At 43.4% G+C, this 19,310-nt stretch overlaps 1 protein-coding gene across 1 annotated transcript in view; it reads left to right on the forward strand.

Annotated features, from left to right (window-relative positions):
- Window positions 1–18,938, forward strand: part of CD101 (CD101 molecule) — a 37,092-nt gene extending 18,154 nt beyond the window's left edge. The window contains exons 6-8 of the mRNA XM_048494056.1: window positions 12,244–12,654; window positions 14,009–14,365; window positions 18,664–18,938. Of these exons, the coding sequence (XP_048350013.1) occupies window positions 12,244–12,654; window positions 14,009–14,365; window positions 18,664–18,938 (1,043 nt within the window). The remainder of the gene's footprint in view (window positions 1–12,243; window positions 12,655–14,008; window positions 14,366–18,663) is intronic.
- Window positions 18,939–19,310: the final 372 nt, after the last annotated feature.

Consider the following 19,310-nt stretch of genomic DNA (forward strand, 5'->3'; position numbering starts at 1 on the left):
GGTGCCCCAAATTAACAGATAAGATTTCTTTAGCATCTCCCAAATCTGACCAATATTCTAAAGGTTATGTTCAAAATGATTTTATTAATTTCCATTTAAACCAAGCTAATCTCAAATTGAACTAGATGGAATGATGGGATGGGATATGGAACATGAATGTTTAAGCCCTTGTTTGTTCATGAAGTTTACTGTGAGTCTTTGGTTTTGTCATAGTGTTTCTATTTAACTTGCCCTTCAGACTTGTGCTGAAAAACGATCATATATTTATGCCATGGGAACAGGTTGTACAATCTAATTCAGTACAAACAAATTTGTCCCAAAAAGATTCATTAGATGACCAAACACACCATGGCACAAAAATCAAATCCCCCTGGTTTCATGACAAGCACTAAAACCCTAACCCAAACACTAAGGTCTCAAAACAATTTGACTCTCCAGGGAAAGAGCATTCCCCAACTATAGGACAGGTGCCAGACATGATTCTCTGTGCATTCTCTGGATGTTCAAACCCAGCGAACAAACGATAAAGGCTTGGTTTAGCCATCATACGAAACTGTAGTTTCATCAAACTGACTATGATTGTGACCACTCCACCAACTGTGATTATTTAGGTTACATCAAAGATATGAAAGCATGGTTTAAAACTTGTTTATTAACCACAGTTAGTCTTAACTATGGCTCTGTGATGTATGAATCTGTGCCTGGCTTGTTCCTGGTTTCTCTCATGTGCAGTGCCAACCAGGATACCTGCCAAGGTGAGATGGTAGAAATAGCAAAGACTAACATTTGTTGCGGCAAACCAGGATTTCAATCCAGCATCTGAAAGCTCAGCTGTGGCTATAACTGCCATGGCTCAAACTAACCATGGTTTTTGTTGAAAATGGCAGCTGTGATTTGGGAGAGTTAGAAAAAACATTTAGGAAAAAAATCTCAACAATGATGTTTCTGCAGTATCAGCTACTTGTGAAATGTTTGCTCAAAGGGGGTGATTTAAATCAGCATATTAATGAGATGCTGCAGCTAATTGACCAGCTAAAGTTACTTGGAAAGGTCTTAGAATATGATGACTTCGTTCTATACTGGTTGATTTCATTGCCAAACAGCTATGAGAACTTGGTAACTGTAATACAGAGTAAAGAATGCTTAACTTTGACACCAGTTCTTAACGAACTGAGAGATGAGCGCACAAGTAGAAAGTTTGTTCAAACCACAAATGATTTACAAGTGTTAGCTGCATGCAACAAGAGGTCTTTATGATGCCATGCATGCAATAAAATGGGCCATTTTGCAAGTCAGCCCCAGACCACACTGAGGATTCACAGAGTGGGTGCCATTTGCAGTTTACAACAATAGGTAATAAAAACAACATGCATGACTCCTTTCAGAAAGTTGCGACTGAAGGTAGATGAAGAAGGGTTTTTTTTGGTGGGGGCGTTCTGATAATATTTTCAACTTTTGGTGCCAAACATTCTGTGTTGTTGTGACATTCTGTTCTCTGTTAAATCCCTTGCATTCTTTGCAGTGAAACGCACAATGAAACCAACCATAGTCTCATGAACGTTTATTCAACTGCAGAACCCATTGTGCCATGTGACTGACATGAAAACACAGAGGTGCCAAAACATATAGCCCCAAGAAATCTAGAGCACAAGTCTAGAAAATGAAAATGCAAACAAACAACTCCACTGAGAAGAATTTTGTACATGCATGAAGATGTTTATCTTAGAAACTGTGATGGAACATAAGGGGAAAAGCTCAGGCAGTATAGGATTATTTATTTTAAAAGTATTTATGCCTCACTCAGTCATCCAGTGTAAGTTCCCTAGGCCAGCTATAAGATGTACATGGCTGTAAACCATGTTTATTTTTGTTTTGTTTTTTTTTAAAAAAAACACACAGAAAGATTGCTTTGTGAGATTCTGTGGGTGAGGATTGTGATATTATATCTCTTTCTGAAGGATGTGAAGTGATGAATAGATAGAAGTAATGCATCTGGGGGAAATGGGATAGAAACCGAGCATACGACATTGATTTAGAAAACAAAGAAAAACCTCAACACTAAAATTTCTGTTGAGTAAAACAATAGTTTCAGCAGCAGTCTGGGCATGGGTCAGCCAATGATTCCCAGTCCCCTCCCAGCTATCTGCATGGAGGGTAGAAAAATTGTGGAGTCACTACAGGCTGACTAATCCAGGTGTGGGACAGGATTGCTGTGGTAGTTACTGGAGGGGTCAGAGCTTATTCCTTTCTCTCTTTTGCTATATTTACCCACCCCCACCCCCACTTGCTGTGAAAGGGGTAAAAGACAGCCACACTTTCTTGCCTGTCTGTGCACTACCCCTTTCCATGACTAAACAGTTTGAGTGGGGAAAGCTGTATAGCATTTCAAATTCTGGAGGGTTATACTACCAATATAAACAAAAGCAAGCTGGGGACTCTTCAAGATGTAAGATGTGTGTCAGAAATCAGCAGCAAGTGATAAATATACTAAAAAGATTACTCTCGCCCCAACCTTCCCCAAAAGTCTTGCATTCTATGTGCAAAACAGGTAATCGTCTAACACTGTGGAGGAAGCTGACACAACAAAGCTTCCTCTGACAAGGAGAAGAGGAAGGGCTCTGGGCATTTCTGAAATGATTCATACTGGGAGGTTTTGTAGCCTATCGTTGCTCGATAGAGGTTTTTTGCAAAAGCTGATGATATGTCTGTGCATAACATTTGTAGCGGCTGGATTCTTTTGCATGCTTCAAGTGGTGCCGCAGAGAGAAGAGAGTGCACCATCAGCAGTCAGGGTTCAAAGGAAAGAGGAAGCTTGGAGATTGGGCTCAGTTAATTAAGTTGATGTGGGTTCTATTTTATCCTTTCACATCCTCTTTCCTTAGCAAGGCTATCAGGGGTGACAGAAAAACTTAAAAGCAACAGCTTTGGTTTGTTAAGAAAGACTGGCTGCGGCAGCTTTTGTATTAGACATCTTCTGATGAAAAAAATTACCTGTGTGCTGTGCTAGGGTCTAATATAGAATAATTGTCGCAGTTTCTCAGGTGGACCCCATCGCAGGCTTTCCTATATATTTCCTCTGTGTGCTCTCAGCACACTTGTTAATGGAAGGAAGTATTCTGCTGAGCAATTCAGGTTGCATTTTGCAGCAACCACTTCCTCAGTCCTTTCCACAACAATCTGTCACTCTAGCTACAACCCCCCCCCCCCAGAATGTCTTTGTTGCTGAACACTGATATGCAAAGCCTGTAAAAAACCAGAAATGTTCAGAATTAAGGATTACGTGTTTCCTGACTATTTTTCACTTGACAATGATGTATTCTAGACGTTTGAAGAATGGCAGGGGGTGGAGCTGAAGAATGTTGAATGCCAGGAATAATGAAACTTTATAAAGATGTATTTTTTGCAAGCATGCAAAAGACTGGCCAAATTATGGATCAAAGTGTTAAAGAACTGAAGCAACTCAGTAAAATTGTGGTTTTGGTGTCTTGAGAGAATCTCTGACTGTTGTCTATTGTATCAGAGATAATGTGCTCAGAGATTGGATGCTATTTAAGTGAAATTTATCCCTAGACAAAGCTCTTCAGATCTGTAGGGCTTCAGACTGTGAAGGCACAGGCCAAAGATCTGAATTCAGCTGGAGGTGTTGTGTATGCCCTTAACTATGCCCTTAAGGGCAAGGAAATCTTCAAAAATAGAAATACCTTCCTCACAAGCAACTGCTAGGGGGAAAATAAAAAAGAGACAAGCAAGCAAAAACTGTAGAATGCAAAATGTTCCTAAACAGTGGAAGGCATCCAGAAAAATGCTTATTTTAACTGTGGGAAGTATTATTTTGCAAGATGTCAGATTAAAAAAGTCAAGTGTCCACAGTTACTCTGGATTAGAATTTTTATGCTGATTTAAGTAGAAGCAGGAGGAGCTGGTGATGGCAACTAAATTTTGCCACTGCAGATGAATAACAGCCCAAACCGGGGCAGGGAGGGGGTTGAAGGGAGCTGTGGAGGTGGTGCAGCCCTACACCAGCAGAAATGCCCTCCCCAGGGCACTTACCCCAGCGGACAGCCAAATTGGCCAGCAGACAGTCACCACGGCCTCCTGGAATGTCCTGATGTGGGGCAGAGTGCCGTGTCAGCACCTCACCTCTGCAGCCAGCCCTGCCATCATAGTAGGGTGTAACGAACTTGCCCCACCCTGAAGGGCTGGTGTACAGCAGGCCAAAGGGAGAAGGCCTTAGCAACAGCCAGAAAAAGAAAAAAAGGCTCCACAAGGAGAGAACCGACCTGATTGGCTGAAAAAGGTCCAGTAACGTTTGGCAAGAGCTAGGGGGAGCCAGTGGGCTTACAGCACTGAGAGGAGAGTTGAGTGCGGTTCGGAGTCGGTCAGAGAGAGCAGCAGAGCAGAGTCTGGCAGAGAGTCTGTCAGCTCTGAAATAGAAAAGGATTCTGTCTCAGCAGCTTGCCGACAGAAGTCCACAGTCCCTGCAACTGCTTGACAGAGAGGAGGCCCCGACTGGGTGCAGATTGAAGTGCCCTTCAGAGCCTGGCTGTTTTAAACTACCGTCTATTCATCTAGTCTGCCTTTGCCCCAGTGTATCACCAGAATCACCAGTTCGGGAGAAGCCAGTCCAGAGGCAGTGAAGCCATATTAGGACTAGTAAGAGAGGGAGGCTGGCGCCAGAATCTCCTGGGCTTGGACTGTGTGTTTGGGTGATCAGTGGGTATTGAGCAGTGAGGAATAGTGTTCATGCGTACAAGGGAATTTATTAGTTCAAAAGCTAAATTCTTTAAGTTATATCAATTCCGCGCAAAATGCATATGAAACTGAAGTAACATCTTAAGACAAACTTATATTCTGAAATCAACAAGCCGCTAAACCTCTCCAGTTTACCTGAGAAGCCTTTTCGCAGCCAAATAAAAGTTCCAACTTTTGTCTCTATAAAACCTTCCAGTCTTATTATTTGTCTGTCAGTGTCTGTGTGTTCCCCGCAAAGGGTGGTGTCTGGGGGAAATCAGTATTGAGTGGGCTATATAGAGGGAAAATATATTATTGGTGGCAGCGCAGAAAGTAGAACTTATATATATAAGAGCCTTTCGTTACATTGGTGGCAAGCGGCGGGATCCGTGTAATATCTAGATCCAGTTACTAACACGCAGAGGAAAGCCCATTTCATTTTGTTTTATTTTGTTTTTCTGATTTGTGAGGTAAAACTGTGAAATTTTCTCCTCACAAATGGCACCACCTAAGACACAAAAGACAGCTGGTGAGGGGAAAAAAGCCCCAGAGACAGGTGATATTGAAACACCTTAAAGAAGATCCTCCTTCAGGATTGGGAGAGCATGAAACTGAAAGCTGGCCCGCATAGATGCTGGGATTGAGAAAGCTAAGATGGCTTCTGAGTTGAAAAGGCTAAAATTAGAGGCTAGAGTGGATGGCTGAAATGAAATGCTTGAAGGTAGAAGTTGAAATAGTTAAATTCACGGCTGAAAGCGGGGCCGGTGAAAAGAAAGAGAGTTTAAAATGGCGGAATCGCGGGAGGCAAACATGAGCCAATGGTAGAGCGACATGTTGATTTGAGAGGAGGGAAATGAAGCTCAGAGCAGAGCTGCCCATCCCCACACTGTTGTGGAATTTCCCTCAGCAGAGAGAAAATGGAAACAGTTTCCAGGGTTGCCAGTGTACCAGATAAACTGGAGAGGGAAAATCTTTTCCAAATGCCGATGGGAAACCCTCAGAATGGCACCCAGAAGATGCAGTTGGAAGTGACAACTGCAAGGTGTGCCTTGCCAACATTTAGAAGTCCAGGAGAGAAAACTCCTTAACGCTTCGACTTTAGGAACCAGGCTGAGTCTGCAGCAGACCCAGAGTTGCAGATGGACAGTAAACATGGACTGGTGCCAAGAAGACCAGAGGCAGGATGAGTTCCTGAAAGAACGGAAGGAGATGGAGCTTGCCGACCCAAAAGCTATCAAGATGGTTCCAGTTCAGTGCCAGTAAAGTTCCAGAGAGGTGGAGGCTAGTCATTGCCAACGCCTCCCGACGCAATTCAGCAGTGTGCAGTTGAACGACGTCGAGCGAGCAGTAACATCTGTGAGATCGCAAGATGATTCCTGTGAGGGAAAAGGAGGCGGTTGCCAACGCCCCAAAAGTCCCGCGGTACCGGAACAAGTTCGCGGTAAGACGATTCCTGTGAGGGAAAAGGAGGCGAAGAAGACTGCCGATGTCCACCTAACCAACTTTATGGCGGGCAGGAGGTTCCAGTTCCTGAGACGGATCCAGTATCCAACAAGAACCGACATTGTTGTGCAGGACTTTGTGAAAGCGGAACAGTGCAGGTCTGGCAGAAACATCAAAATGAACTGAAAGCAGCAGCAGCCGCGAAAGACTCAACAGAGCCTTCAGCAGCCAACGATGAGGACTGTTGTGAAAGTTCAACATTGCAGCTGCCCAGCAGAAGACCGAAGCTGAAGTTTTGAATACCAGACTCAAGAGGAAATTTGAGGGGACCAGGGAGGTCAATCTGGTATAAAAATGAAAGGGTCTGATATGCATTATTTGATAAGTGTGTAGTGTTCTGGTAGAGGGCACTGTAAGAACGTGCTTTATGATAAAATGACAAAGCCTTACCAATAAAAGAGGCAAGTGGTAAAGAAAGCCAGAGGTGTAAAACCTCAAGCTTTTGATTTGGCAGAAAGGTAAGTTTAGAGGAAATTTACCTTGCCTATCGTGGTGTCACCATCCAAAGTCACCACCGCATCTCACAAAGGGCAACTTAACCTGCTACGAGTGAGCATGAATGTCCAGCTAGATTTTGATAACCACTGCTAGGAAGCCTTTTACTGGAGGGATAAAGGGAAAGTTACCCCTGCGCTTAGAGCAATCCACCAGTAAAGACATCTGAAGGAAAAGGTAACAGAATGTATGTAAATAAAGTGCTGAGTTTAAAATATGCTTGTTGGAAATATAATGCATATTGCTAAAATGTTATTGATGTATAATATAGGATTTATGGTAAGTTTAACATGGTAAGAATGTTTATGGTAAGTGAACTTTAAGGTAAAAAACTAAATGCATTTGAAAATGTGAAATTTTTTGACAACCGTTTAGTTTTGGTTAACGGTGTAAGCTTTTATTTATCAATACATGCAACGAGGTTTGTAGCCCCAGAGGTCCGCTAATGTTTTAGGGAAAGGGGACATATGTAACGAACTTGTTCCCACTCCTGAAGGGCTGGTGTACAGCAGGCCAAAAGGGAGAAGGCGTTAGCAACAGCGAGAAAAAGAAAGAAAAGGCTCCACAAGGAGAGAACTCCACCTGATTGGCTGGAAAAGGTCCAGTAACGTTTGGCAAGAGCTAGGGGAGCCAGTGGGCTTACAGCACTGAGAGGAAGAGTTGAGTGGGTTCGGAGTCGTTCAGAGAGAGCAGAGCAGAGTCTGGCAGAGAGGTGTCTGTGAGCTCCGGAAGAAAAAGATTCTGTCTCAGCAGAGTTGGCTGACAGAAGTCCAGTCCCTGTCTAAGCGTATGCTTGACAGAGAGAGGAGGCCCTGACTGGGTGCAGATTGACGCGTTCTTCAGGAGCCTGGCGTTTTAAACTGCCCAGACCTATTCCAGTCTGCTTCCTACCTGTGTGTATCACCAGAATCACCAGGCGGGGAGAGCCAGTCCAGAGGCGGTGAAGCCATATTAGGACTAGTGGGAGAGAGGGAGGCCAAGTGTGCCAGAATCTCCTGGGCTTGGACTGTGTGTTTGGGTGTGATCAGTGGGTATTGGAGCAGTGAGGAATAGTGTCTGCGTGCATAAGGGAATTTATTAGTTCAAAGCTAAATCTTCCCTTAAGAGACACCTGCGTGTGTCGGTGTGCATATGAATCTGAAGTAACATCTTAAGACAAACTTATTCTGAAATCAACAAGCGTTAAACCTCTCCAGTTTACCTGAGAAGCCTTTGTGAAAGCCAGCAAATAAAAGTTCCAACTTTTGTTCTATAAAAACCTCTCCAGTCTTATTATTTGTCTGTCAGTGTCTGTGTGTTCCCCGCAAAGGGTGGTGTCTGGGGGAAATCAGTATTGAGTGGGCTATATAGAGGGAAAATATATTATTGGTGGCAGCGCAGAAAGTAGAACTTATATATATAAGAGCCTTTCGTTACATAGGGGCATTCCAGAGGCATGGCAGGGGGTGGAGCTGACATTAATCGGCTTCCATTTGGGCATTCCCTCCAGATTCGCCATGGCCCTGGTCTCCGACCTTTGAGGTGGCGTAGGTTCATGGAGCCCTATGGAAAGCTTTATGGAAGTGGGGAGGGTTTTTGTCTTTTTTCCCTCCCTGCGCCACTGAAAAGCCCTCTGGAGGCAGTAGGGTGGTGCAGCAGCAATGCCATCCTCACCTGCCCAGGTTTCTGGATTAGGCTGACTCACATATTATCCCATTAAAAATGGATGATGTCCCATTAAATGCGCAAAGCCTGTACACAAGGTACGATGAATGCATGTATGGCACATCATTCTGTAAACAGCTGATTTAGTAATGTGACCAGATCCCATGGGTCAGTAATGACCTGGTACTGGCACAGGAAACTACCTTTACCTTTAATTATCTAGTTAGTTAAACCTTTCCAAACACTTCACTGAACAGGTATGCACCTGTGTAGGAAAGTGCCTTTGCTCATTGGGATAAACTGAAATTTGAAGTGAAAGCAAGTAAGGGAGTTCAAGAAACTGAAACAAAATTATTATTTTGAAAAAAGAAACCATGATCTTAGAATCATAGAATCAAAGAGTTGGAAGAGACCTCAAGGGCCATCAAGTCCAACCCCCTGTAATGCAGGAACACACAGTCAAAGCACTCCTGACAGATGGCCATTCAGCCAGTCAAAGCCAGAATTTGATATCTTTACCTGGCAGACTAACTAGAATTTCACAAACCATAGTTTGAAGAAAGGAGCTTATTGTGATTTCTAAATGCCACAGAGGAAGGGAGAGAAAGCAGATTTTCCAGCCAAGAGAAGGAAATGATGATATCAACTATGACATCCCAGTGTCTTTATTTACTTTGTAGTCCTCCTTTCCCACTCTCCCTGGGTCTCTTCCTAGGGTTGTCAGCCCAACATTTGCACCTGTTGGAGACTGTGGAGGTGAGGACTACCTGACTGGATGTCACTTCTAGCACGAACTGGATGTAACATCATTATATCGATATGACAATCTAGGATTCACCCCCAAAGCTATGGTTTAATGAAACCCTGTTCTTTTCATACAGTCCAGAATCTTTAGTTGCTTTACTATTTCACATACAAAGAGCTGAATAAAGATGGGATTTCTGTTTCTGGCTTGTTAAATGTGAGAGGAGAATGAAACAATTGATGTGCTTTGAATGTATGGAAGAGCCATGTTGGGGCTTCTAAAGGCTTCGGAGACTTCTGAGCTGAACAGGAAGCATTAAATATTTTTTTTCCTTCTAGCCTTGAAGAAAATGATGTTCCTAGAGCTGTTTTTGGCACTAATATGAGAGTGTGATGACCTAGTTTATACCAATGAACATCTCCAGCAAACAGAACAAATTAATGTGGCAAATTGGGCATTCCTAAGAAACCTGAAACTTATTTTGGATCTCTTTTGATAGAAATGCTTTGGATGATTGTCTGGTCTTAATGCAGTCATAACCATTTAGCTAGTGATTCACATTAGGTTCAATTAAACTATTAAAAGAACAGCAGTGATATTTTTTTGTTTTTTTCATTTCATTTTACCTTCATGTCATTTGCTTTGATTCCTAGAAGTGTCAATTGGGAAGTACATTTCAGACAACATCTTTGTTCTTTTTATCCAGTTAGTTGCAGTTTTAGGCACTGTATCTCTGATCTAAAGAAATGCCAGATTTTGGAAAGAACAGAATAAGGGTGCTGGTGTATAGGAAATTACATGCGAACTTGGACCCCAGCCCTGTTCCCACCATCCAGCTGGGAAGACATCTCTGAGGACCCTTCTGCATGGGCCAGTAAACATGAGTGTAGGAATTTTTTTTTAATTGCTAAACTAGGGAGTCTTTTCAAAAATCACGAATTGCAGTCACTTACAAGCAAATGGCCAGGTAGGCGGCAGTTTATTTGCCTCCCTTTTCCTTTTTAATTTTTTTTTTGCAGCTTATATCTGCATAGCTACGCAGTTGCAGATGGTTGTATTGTGAGACATCAGGATGGTCATGGGAGTTCATTTGTGCACGCCTGCATAGCTACACACGGGTGGGAAGTAATTTTTAATAATAGATGCGTCTCCATGTGAAGACACAACAGCAACCTGGACTGTTTTCGTGGGCTCCAGCTGCTGCCTTCATGGATGCATGTGAACACAAAAACAGGAAAACGGGTTCCTTTATCCCGACTGCAGCCCGTTATACGTTTGCTGTGCAAAAGAGGCCTAAGACTGTAACCCACTTGCAAAATTTCAGGCTGATGAAAAAATGTTCTGGTTCATAAGCAAACAGGGCAAAGGGATGCAACCCAATAAAGCCAATAAGGATGGTCCAGTGGGGCTAGAGGCTAACATTTCCTACAGTAAGAAAGCAGTTTCCTTCCATACAATTTTTTTCTGCCCCAAATTCCTGCTTCTAAGCAGGTCACCAAGGAAAACTTTCAAGCACCTTTTTTCAGGATAAAAGCAGTTTGAGGGTGGTGATCTTTGGTGAGAAAATGACATGGAAGGAACAGGTTTTAAAGCCCTTTGATACCCCACTCACATATTTTCCTTGAAATTGCAGCCCTAGTGACTGTATTCAGTACAAAATGTTAAAGTCTGTAAAAAAGGATGACCGAACTACATATAATCAGTGATCTGTGCATGGATGAATACGTTGTTGAGAAAATGAGATGTGTATAATTCTGTTGACTGTGAAACCAGTGGTATATCTACAGAAAATGAAGCCTGGCGCAAGAACTGATTTTGCACCTTCCCATCACCCCACAAGCATCTGGCATTCATCTATGGGCCTTGGGAAGCAAGGTGTGTGGGGGAGGGGAACAGAGAACGAACCAGGATAACTGCCCCCATCTGGTCAGGACTAGCTTCCAAGATCTGACCAGATTGGGCTATACCACGCTGCCTCCCTCTATCCCAGGCACCCTAAAATGCCAGCAGCTCAGGCTCTGACCATTGTCCTGCCCTTCCCTTCATGCTCCACTGCGTAGAAATCCTTACAGGGAAAGCAGGAAACCTGGGCCTTTCTGCCTCTAAAGGATTGGAAGGTGGTGGTGGTGGTGGTGGGTTGCACTGATGATCCCTGCTTGCCACTGGACAGTTACTAGGAGTGCTAGTAGAGATGGCCTTGGATCTCCTCCCCCATGAGAGGAGGGGAGAACAGCAATAGATTGAAGGTATGCTAAATGCCAGTCTAGTGCTCAGGTCTTGGCTCAGCAAAGAGAGCAGACTGAATCCAGAAGGGCCAGAACTCCCTGCCAAGGATAAGAAGGAGGCTCCTGCCCAGAGGTCAGGCCATCTGAGGAGCAGCTGTTTTTGTGTTCAATAACAAGGATTCTCATTCTAAAGGGGAGGCAGTGGGATGCTGTCCAAGCAAACTGGGTCCAGCCAGCATTTCTCTGCCCACTTATTCCAGCTTTCTCTTTCTCTCTTCCTACTCTCTATCCTTTATGCTTCTGCCACCCTACTCCAGCTTTCATTTTCTGTTTCTGGCCACCTGCCCCAGGTCTTTCTCTTTGTTCCTCTCCCCAGCACTCATTCTGTCTTTGCCCCTACTCCAAATATCTCTTTCTCTTTCCCATCCAGCCCAATTCACTGGGTGGTCATGGTGAGGCTTCTCCCCACTCTCACTGCCTCAGCTGGAGGTGTTCTGGGTGTGATGAGGCCTTCCTCTCCCCCAAAACAGTCTGGGGTGGGGTGGCCTGTTCAAATCTGAGCACTGGCACCAGGCTTGCTGCTGACTTACTTGAGAGTTGGCTCAGGCAAGGAATAGGACAGCTGTGCAAGGACCTCAGAGCTTTAAGAAGTGTTACCAGCTGAGTGAGGAGGAGTCTGGGAGTTGTAGTCCTGTCAGCCCCTCTGTACATGAGAAATGGCACCCTCTAGACTACATCTCCCAAAGACATTTGTTTTTTCTGGTTTGTCGTCAGGGACACACTCCTCAATTATACTGTAAGATTTTAATCCTCCAAAGTTGACCTTTTCAGGTGTTATCTGATTATGTTTTTAGTATAAGAATCAATGACCACTAATTACGCTCTCTCCTTCAATTGTAGAAAGCAAGCTAAGAGTCAGCCCGGACACTAAACGACTGGAAATCTCTTCAAATAATGCTACAGAAATTAAATGCGAAATCATCTCATTGAGCAAAGAGACTCACTTAGGAGTATCTTGGTACTTTCAGCCATTGTCTCCCACGGATGCAGTCCCACTGCTCATTTTAGTAACCAATTACAGTAACATAGTGGAATATGGCGAAGCTTTCAGTTCCCCTAAGAAGAAATCCACATTCCATAGTGAGAAGGTTTCCAGTCAATTGTATCAGCTGTCTATTTCATCAGGGGATTACGATGTCAGTGGCACATATTACTGTGTTGTAGAGGAATGGGACTGGTCAGTGAACAGTGGCTGGTACAACCTTGGAAAGATGGAATCTGGAAGAACTATTTTAAATTTCAAGCTTTTAGGTAAAGTAACTAGAATGAGACTGAGTGGTTTCTCTCATAAAACAAGGATTTGCTAAGAGTACATTATTTGTTTGTTTGTTTGTTTGTTTATTGGACTTTTAGACCGCCCATTCCCGAAAGGTGAATATAAGAGTATGTTGTAAGCACTGTTTTTTTAAATGCATCATTCTGCAAGGAGTGGAGGTACTGGAAGACAGAAGAACTTAACATGTGGGTTGCTACCTATCTTTAATTGATACTCACAATATTATAAAATTTATGCCTTCCTTGTGGCCATGGGTTGGATTATCTTCCAGTAATGGGGATACCTTTCTTCAAGGCAAGAATGAGTGGCAAAGATTGTGCTTACAGAAGAATCCATCTTTTGTCAAAGGAAATGTCATTGTTCATTGAAAGTTTGGAGACTCTAATCCATTTAATTACCACACTTTCAACAGGAGATCCATGACTTGATCTTCTGATGTTTTAAAAAAAATTGTTGTGCAGCTGCAGAGATTTACCAAATTGACCAAAGTAATGGTGGAAGGAATATTATTCCCCATGCAAAAGTCCACAAATGCATCCATAAACCCTTGAACACTAAGTTCATCTTTTGTTCTGATGAGATTCCCTCACCCTTTGCAGGGATCTCCTGAATCCCATTCTGGCACCAGAAAGACTGAAAATGGGCCTTATTACGATTTCACAGGGCTTCTAAAAAAGTGAATTTCTCTTTTTTCTCATATGGTTGAGGATAGCAACGGTTCCATCTCAGTGGCTTCCCTTCTCCCTTCCTTCCTGTCTTTTCCCATCCTCAGCTCAATTGGGGTGTATATTAGTATGCAGGATGGTGTTGAGTGCTATCCCTCGAATTTTAAGGGGTGCTAGGATTTCATTGAACTTGGATTTTATTGAATGTTTGTAATTAATTGCTGTAAGCTGCCCTGAGCCCTTGGGGAAGAGTGGCCTAAAATTGAATGAATGAATTAACGAATAAATAAATAAATAAATATTTTTTGCTTTAAGACCAATGAAATATATAGCAGATCATCCAGTGTATTTTTCCTATGCTGGCCAACTGACGCAGAAACTTGCAGTCACAGCTTCCTTACAATGTGGTCTTGAGATAGTGCAGAGCATTGTCAGGAAGTTAGTAACCACTTAGCAATGTGCTGTCTTGCTAGAACAAAACCCAGAGGTGAATCTCTAATCAGTGATTCCATGAAGAGATAAGGTAGGTCAACTATCTCTGTCCTGTCCTGGAATGTATGTGGAGGAATGGGAGGTATTAGTGCAGACAAATATCCACTAATGTGCAGAATATGTATTAAATATGAAATAACTCCAGTTAAGTTTTTTCCTTCTTTACTACCAGAAAAGGAACTACACATTGAGAAGACAAATCACAGCAACACTGTCACTGAAAATGAAGATGTGATCCTGAGATGTCTCCTCCAGAGCCAAATAAGCCCCAATTCTCGCTTCTCCGTCAGTTGGTTCAAATTCTCAATCAATTCCAGTGCAGAAACCCTGCTACAAATCAAAGTCAATGGCATCATTGAATATGGAAATGGAAAGATAGCAAGGCGGTTGCGCCCCCACTCGCCCTCTACTGGTGACTTTCATCTGACGATACAGGATGTGGAGGCAGGTGATTCTGGCCTGTTCTACTGCCAAGTGGAAGAATGGTCAGTCAACTGCAACACTGCACAGGTCCAACAAGCCTCAGTTCAGTCGGGGTACAGTGAGCTTGTGGTGCTTCCTCCAGGTAATTTTCAGGCAGCATCTAAAAGCACATCTCCATCATGAACATTCAGGTCTACAAACAAATGGGAATATAGATCTGTGATCAGTTCTGTCAACATTTTTTAAAACTGCAGTGCTGCTGTAATGATGAGAGAGAGAGGCTGAGCACTCAAATAGTGAGGCTGGGGAGGTTTCAACACCTTCCAAGGTTTTCCAGTCTAGACTGCCCTCCTTGCATAACTGGCTATGGCTGGCACCTGTATCCTGCTGATATATTTTCCCATTATTTACACGCTTTCCTTTGGTCTCCCTGATCTTTGGACTAGTCCAGGCTTACCCCCCCTTGGATTCTTTGAAGGGTGCCTTGGAAGGCTAATGCAGAATCAGCTCTGGTTAGCATTTAGATGGCAGACCACCAAGAAAGTCCAGGGTTGTGATGCAGAGGCAGACTATGGCAAACTATCTCTGAATGTCTCTAGTTTTGACAGCCCTACTAGGGGATGCCATAAGTCTGTGGTGACTTGAGGTAAGTTGCCAATACTTCCTCAATCAAGATCCTACAATCTTACCCTATATAATTGGGTAATGTGCTAACTGTCACGATGACTATCCCTCAACTAGTGGGCTCACAGGACTCTCTTTGGTGTTGTGGCACCATCTCATGGCAGAGAGCAGTACTGACCCACTGTTTCCCACTCAATCCAGCAACAACCAGCCCTTTCCCTTGCCCACCCTTCCCTGAACCCAAAGCTGACCCCAGCACCAGAGCAACAGTGGTCCATGCTCTCCCACTGCACCTGGCAAAAAGCGACCTTTTCCCTCACATGCCCTTCCAAGCACCCCAAACTGAGGCTGACCCCCAACCCCAAACTGAAGCCAGCCCCATTGGGAAGAGTGCAGTCAATCTGCTCTTTCTAATTGACCCTGCCAAATAACAAACCTTTCCCCTGGCTGCCCTTCCCTGCACCCAACACAAAAGCCGCACCTAAAGGCAGAGCAGCAGTGACCCACACTCTCCCGCAGGGCTCACCAAAATCTGCCCCTTCCCCCTTCCTTGCACCCTAACACCCACCTCCCCAATCCCCCACCCACCCTCCCCCAGCCACAAAAACCAACCTAGACCCTCTTGTCCAGAGCCCTGGTCTCTGGATTCCCCACCACACCCCGCTCCCACCAACCCACCTGCGAGCCCTGAAGGGAGCTCCCAACCAGGTGATGTGAATGATGAATTATGAGGAGGTGGGAGAACCACCAGGAGGGGGGCAGAAGAAGATGACCGGCAGGGGCAGAGTGAGGGAAAACTGAGCCCGGGGTGCGTGTGTGCCCTGTGCCTCTGCCATGGCGGCGCCCACCCCATTCTGCCCCGGAATGCTTTCCCTGCTCCATGGGCGCTACACCACTGATGGCCGGCCAGTATAAGACTGCCTCCCTGCCCCTGCTAGAACTCATTTCATTTCCCCTTGAAATGGGCTTTCACTCCTGTTGCTTTATAGTTTAAAAAATCAGGCAGACTGATCAGGGGTATCCCATGTCTCATCTGTTTCATCTCTCAGTTTTACACCCAGTTTAGAAGTAATGCTGGGGTGCACAAAAAGAAACAAAGAAACAAATGCACATAGTTTTACTGATATCGCTAGTATGAATGGTGAAATGGAATACTCTTTGTATGTATCATGAACACACCAGTTTACTCATGAACATGGAATGTATGTGGACATGAATCTATTGGATCCTCACTTCTTCAATACTCTTCCTTATGTACCTTCCAAGATAAAATTTCATTGGGGTAGCAACCTGGAGCAACCGGTCTTTAGGACAAATTAGGGATGCCTGTTGGGCCTTTGAGTTCGAAGTTACTGGCTTTTGGAGAAGTCTGTGTTGAACAAAAGTGACTTTTATAACATTGCTATTTTGCTTTTGTTTGAAAGCCATAGACTTTAACGGATGTTCCTTGAACTTGGGCTCACAGCAAGGTGAAGTTAGGCCATTCTCTGGAACAACATTTCATAGGTTGTGGCAGCAATGACAAGGATTATTTTGGTATTTTTCCGTTGTGCTGCTCAGTTAGTTGCACTGAAGCCTAGGAACGAACAGGGACACTTGATTTATATGGGATCAAGAGAGGGGCAGACAACAAGAGGCTTACAGCGGCAGTGGAGTGGGAAGGTTAGCACAGAGAGAGAGAGAGCTAGCACAGATGAAAGAGAAAAGGGCATCGTAGCCCTCTATAGTGTCAAGACAGAGAAGCAGTAATGTTTCCTGAAGCCACCCTCACTGCAGAAAAGAATAAATAAAGCCTATGTGGATGTGTTCGAATAACATTTCATATGAAATCTACTAATATAAGAGATGTATTTTAGGGGAGGAATATCCTCGTGGATGTCATAGCTACAGCTTTCCTTAGTTGGATGAATTGTGGAAATCCCTGTTCAGGGAAGTTGCCACTGCAGCATCTCTGCATACGCTTCCCACACATCATATTAATTGCATGATTGAGCTGATTAGCAACATATAAGTTGGTTCTGTTAAGATCACAAGCAGACTCATAGCCAGAAAATGTTCAGGGTGCGTTTGTGTTTAAATGAGTACAGTGGTGGGTCAGCCCATCATTACTTATTTTCTTATTGAGAGCCAGCATGGTGTAGTGATTAAGAGCAGGTGGATTCTTATCTGGAGAACCGGGTTTGATTCCCCACTCATCCGCCTGAGTGGCAGAGGCTTCTCTGGGGAACCAGATTTGTTTCCCCACTCCTGCATTCTTGCTGGGTGACCTTGGTTGAGTCACAGTTCTTCGGAACTCTCTCAACCCCACCTACCTCACAAGGTGTCTGTTGTGGGGAGATGAAGAGAAAGGAGTTTGTAAAGTGGGGTATAAATCCAAACTCTTCTTCTTCTTCTTCTTCTTCTTCTTGATTATTTATTTGTGCTTCATTATTTATTTGCCAGTGTTGTACTTGAGACTCTCAAGGTGTGTACATGGCAAAAAGCAAAGGTAATTGAACAGAACAGTGGATCTAATAAGCAATGCACTAGATCTAAGAGTAAAAAAATTAGAAAAGTGCAACAAAATTTTTGGACATCCTATTCTCCCCCCCCCCCCCCCCCCGCCACACAACCGGTCTATAAATTTTTAAATTAGGACCCTTCAACCCAATTAATTGTTAATTCTGTTCTAGCCAACTGCATAGAGAATTCATATTTGGAAGATTTATGATAGGATTCATACCTTTTTACCTCAGCTCCTTCCTTTTTTACACTGATAATTTACACTTGAAAGTGATAGGTTTCACACCAACCCTAGTGCTGATTGGAGGGCATGACACATGATTAATGGGAATGACCCTTTTTGCATCACTGTGATTATGGGTCTGATCACAAGGCAACATGAGAAAAGGCAGTAAGTGTGTTGTATTACACAGGGCAAGGGCTGTTCTTTATTTGGCTCCAGGTGGGCGTGGGGGGTGGGAGGAGTGGCAGGGGACAATGATTGTGTGGACCAGTCATGGACTTTTGTTGAGGGCCCCCTGAATTTTAGAACCTCCCTTGTGAGTAGATCATGAATGAATACAAGATCCAATCTATGTGGGTGTAATCAATTCATGGTGGTTGTCTAGTTATGCAATACCCTCCCCAAGGCAGCCCGTGCATTAACTACATTCCTTCAGAAATGTAAAGTCATTTGTTTCAGGTAGGCATTTGACTGTTAAGCTGTAAGGAGCATATTATTCTAAAGGTCAACTAAGCAGGTATTTTTTTTTACTTATTTGCCTCCAGTTCAGTTTTCTTGTGTGCTACCTTGAGCCTCTGAGGTTGAGGGGGAAAGGGAGTGTGCTAATACTTCGATGAAATAAATATTATTTTCTACATTGAGCTAATTATTTCCAGTTGTTACTAAAGTGATTTTAAGATGTGCTACAAAGTGCGCTGGGAGACTAACATGCTTCTCTGTGTGCGTGTGTTTTAAATTCAGCACCTAATTTGGAATAATTCATTTGCTTGCAAAACCGGGGTGGCCAATATTGGATGTCACAACAATATTGTTTTCAAATGATGGCATTTTAAAAAAAGATAATAAAACCTTGCAGTGCAGATGTATCCTCAGAATGAAAAAGTGATATTCTTGTTGGGTGATGTAAACAATAAATAATCAGAGCTTCTTCAGCTGACAGTTCATACAACTTGTACTATGGCTGATGTTGAAACAGTGTCACCCTTTTGGCAAACAATATAAACAAGAGAAGGTGAGAAAAATGAATTGCTGTTTGTTTTTGTGTTTTGTAGTGTCAACTGATTCTACAGAGATCTGTTCTTCTGCATTACTGTTCGATTTCCTTTTGTTCTACCCTCTGGTAATGTTCCTTATTTTGATGACTGCTATTCTCTTCTTGTGCTTCAAAATCAAATTCATCCTTCAGAAACAACGGAATCCAAAGACAAAACAAGAATTCTGGGCGGAGACTGGGCTAGTGGAACCTGCTCACCTGCAGGTCAGTGGCAAAAGGAGTAATAACATAGGAGGGGAAGAGACTAGTAGTCTCGAGGTCAGTGTGGGGGACTAAACTGAACAAGAGCAGATGAAGCCATCCGCTGAAGTAAGTTTTCCAAATGCCTATTTTTAATTGCATTGAATAAGGAGGGTAACATCTCCAACAGAAAGTGGAACTAGCCTTGATTTTGGGAGCTCTTTGACCCCCGTTGCAGCCAAATAATCAGTAGTTCTTGGAACTTCATGTTTTGTTTGTTCTACCATACCTGTTCCAATATGGTTTTTACTTATGAATCAGGCTTCCTCTTTCCACAGCCTGAACCTGGTCCAATGGTCTCTTGAATAAAACATCTAACACAGTTGGTTGTCTTTTAGTATTTTTTAATAAAATCAGAATTTGCCTTGGCCTGTGAAGATCTTCTATAGTCCTTCTTCCATAAATTCT

The sequence above is a fragment of the Sphaerodactylus townsendi genome, linkage group LG04 (assembly GCF_021028975.2).
Source record: "Sphaerodactylus townsendi isolate TG3544 linkage group LG04, MPM_Stown_v2.3, whole genome shotgun sequence".
NCBI lineage: Eukaryota > Metazoa > Chordata > Lepidosauria > Squamata > Sphaerodactylidae > Sphaerodactylus > Sphaerodactylus townsendi.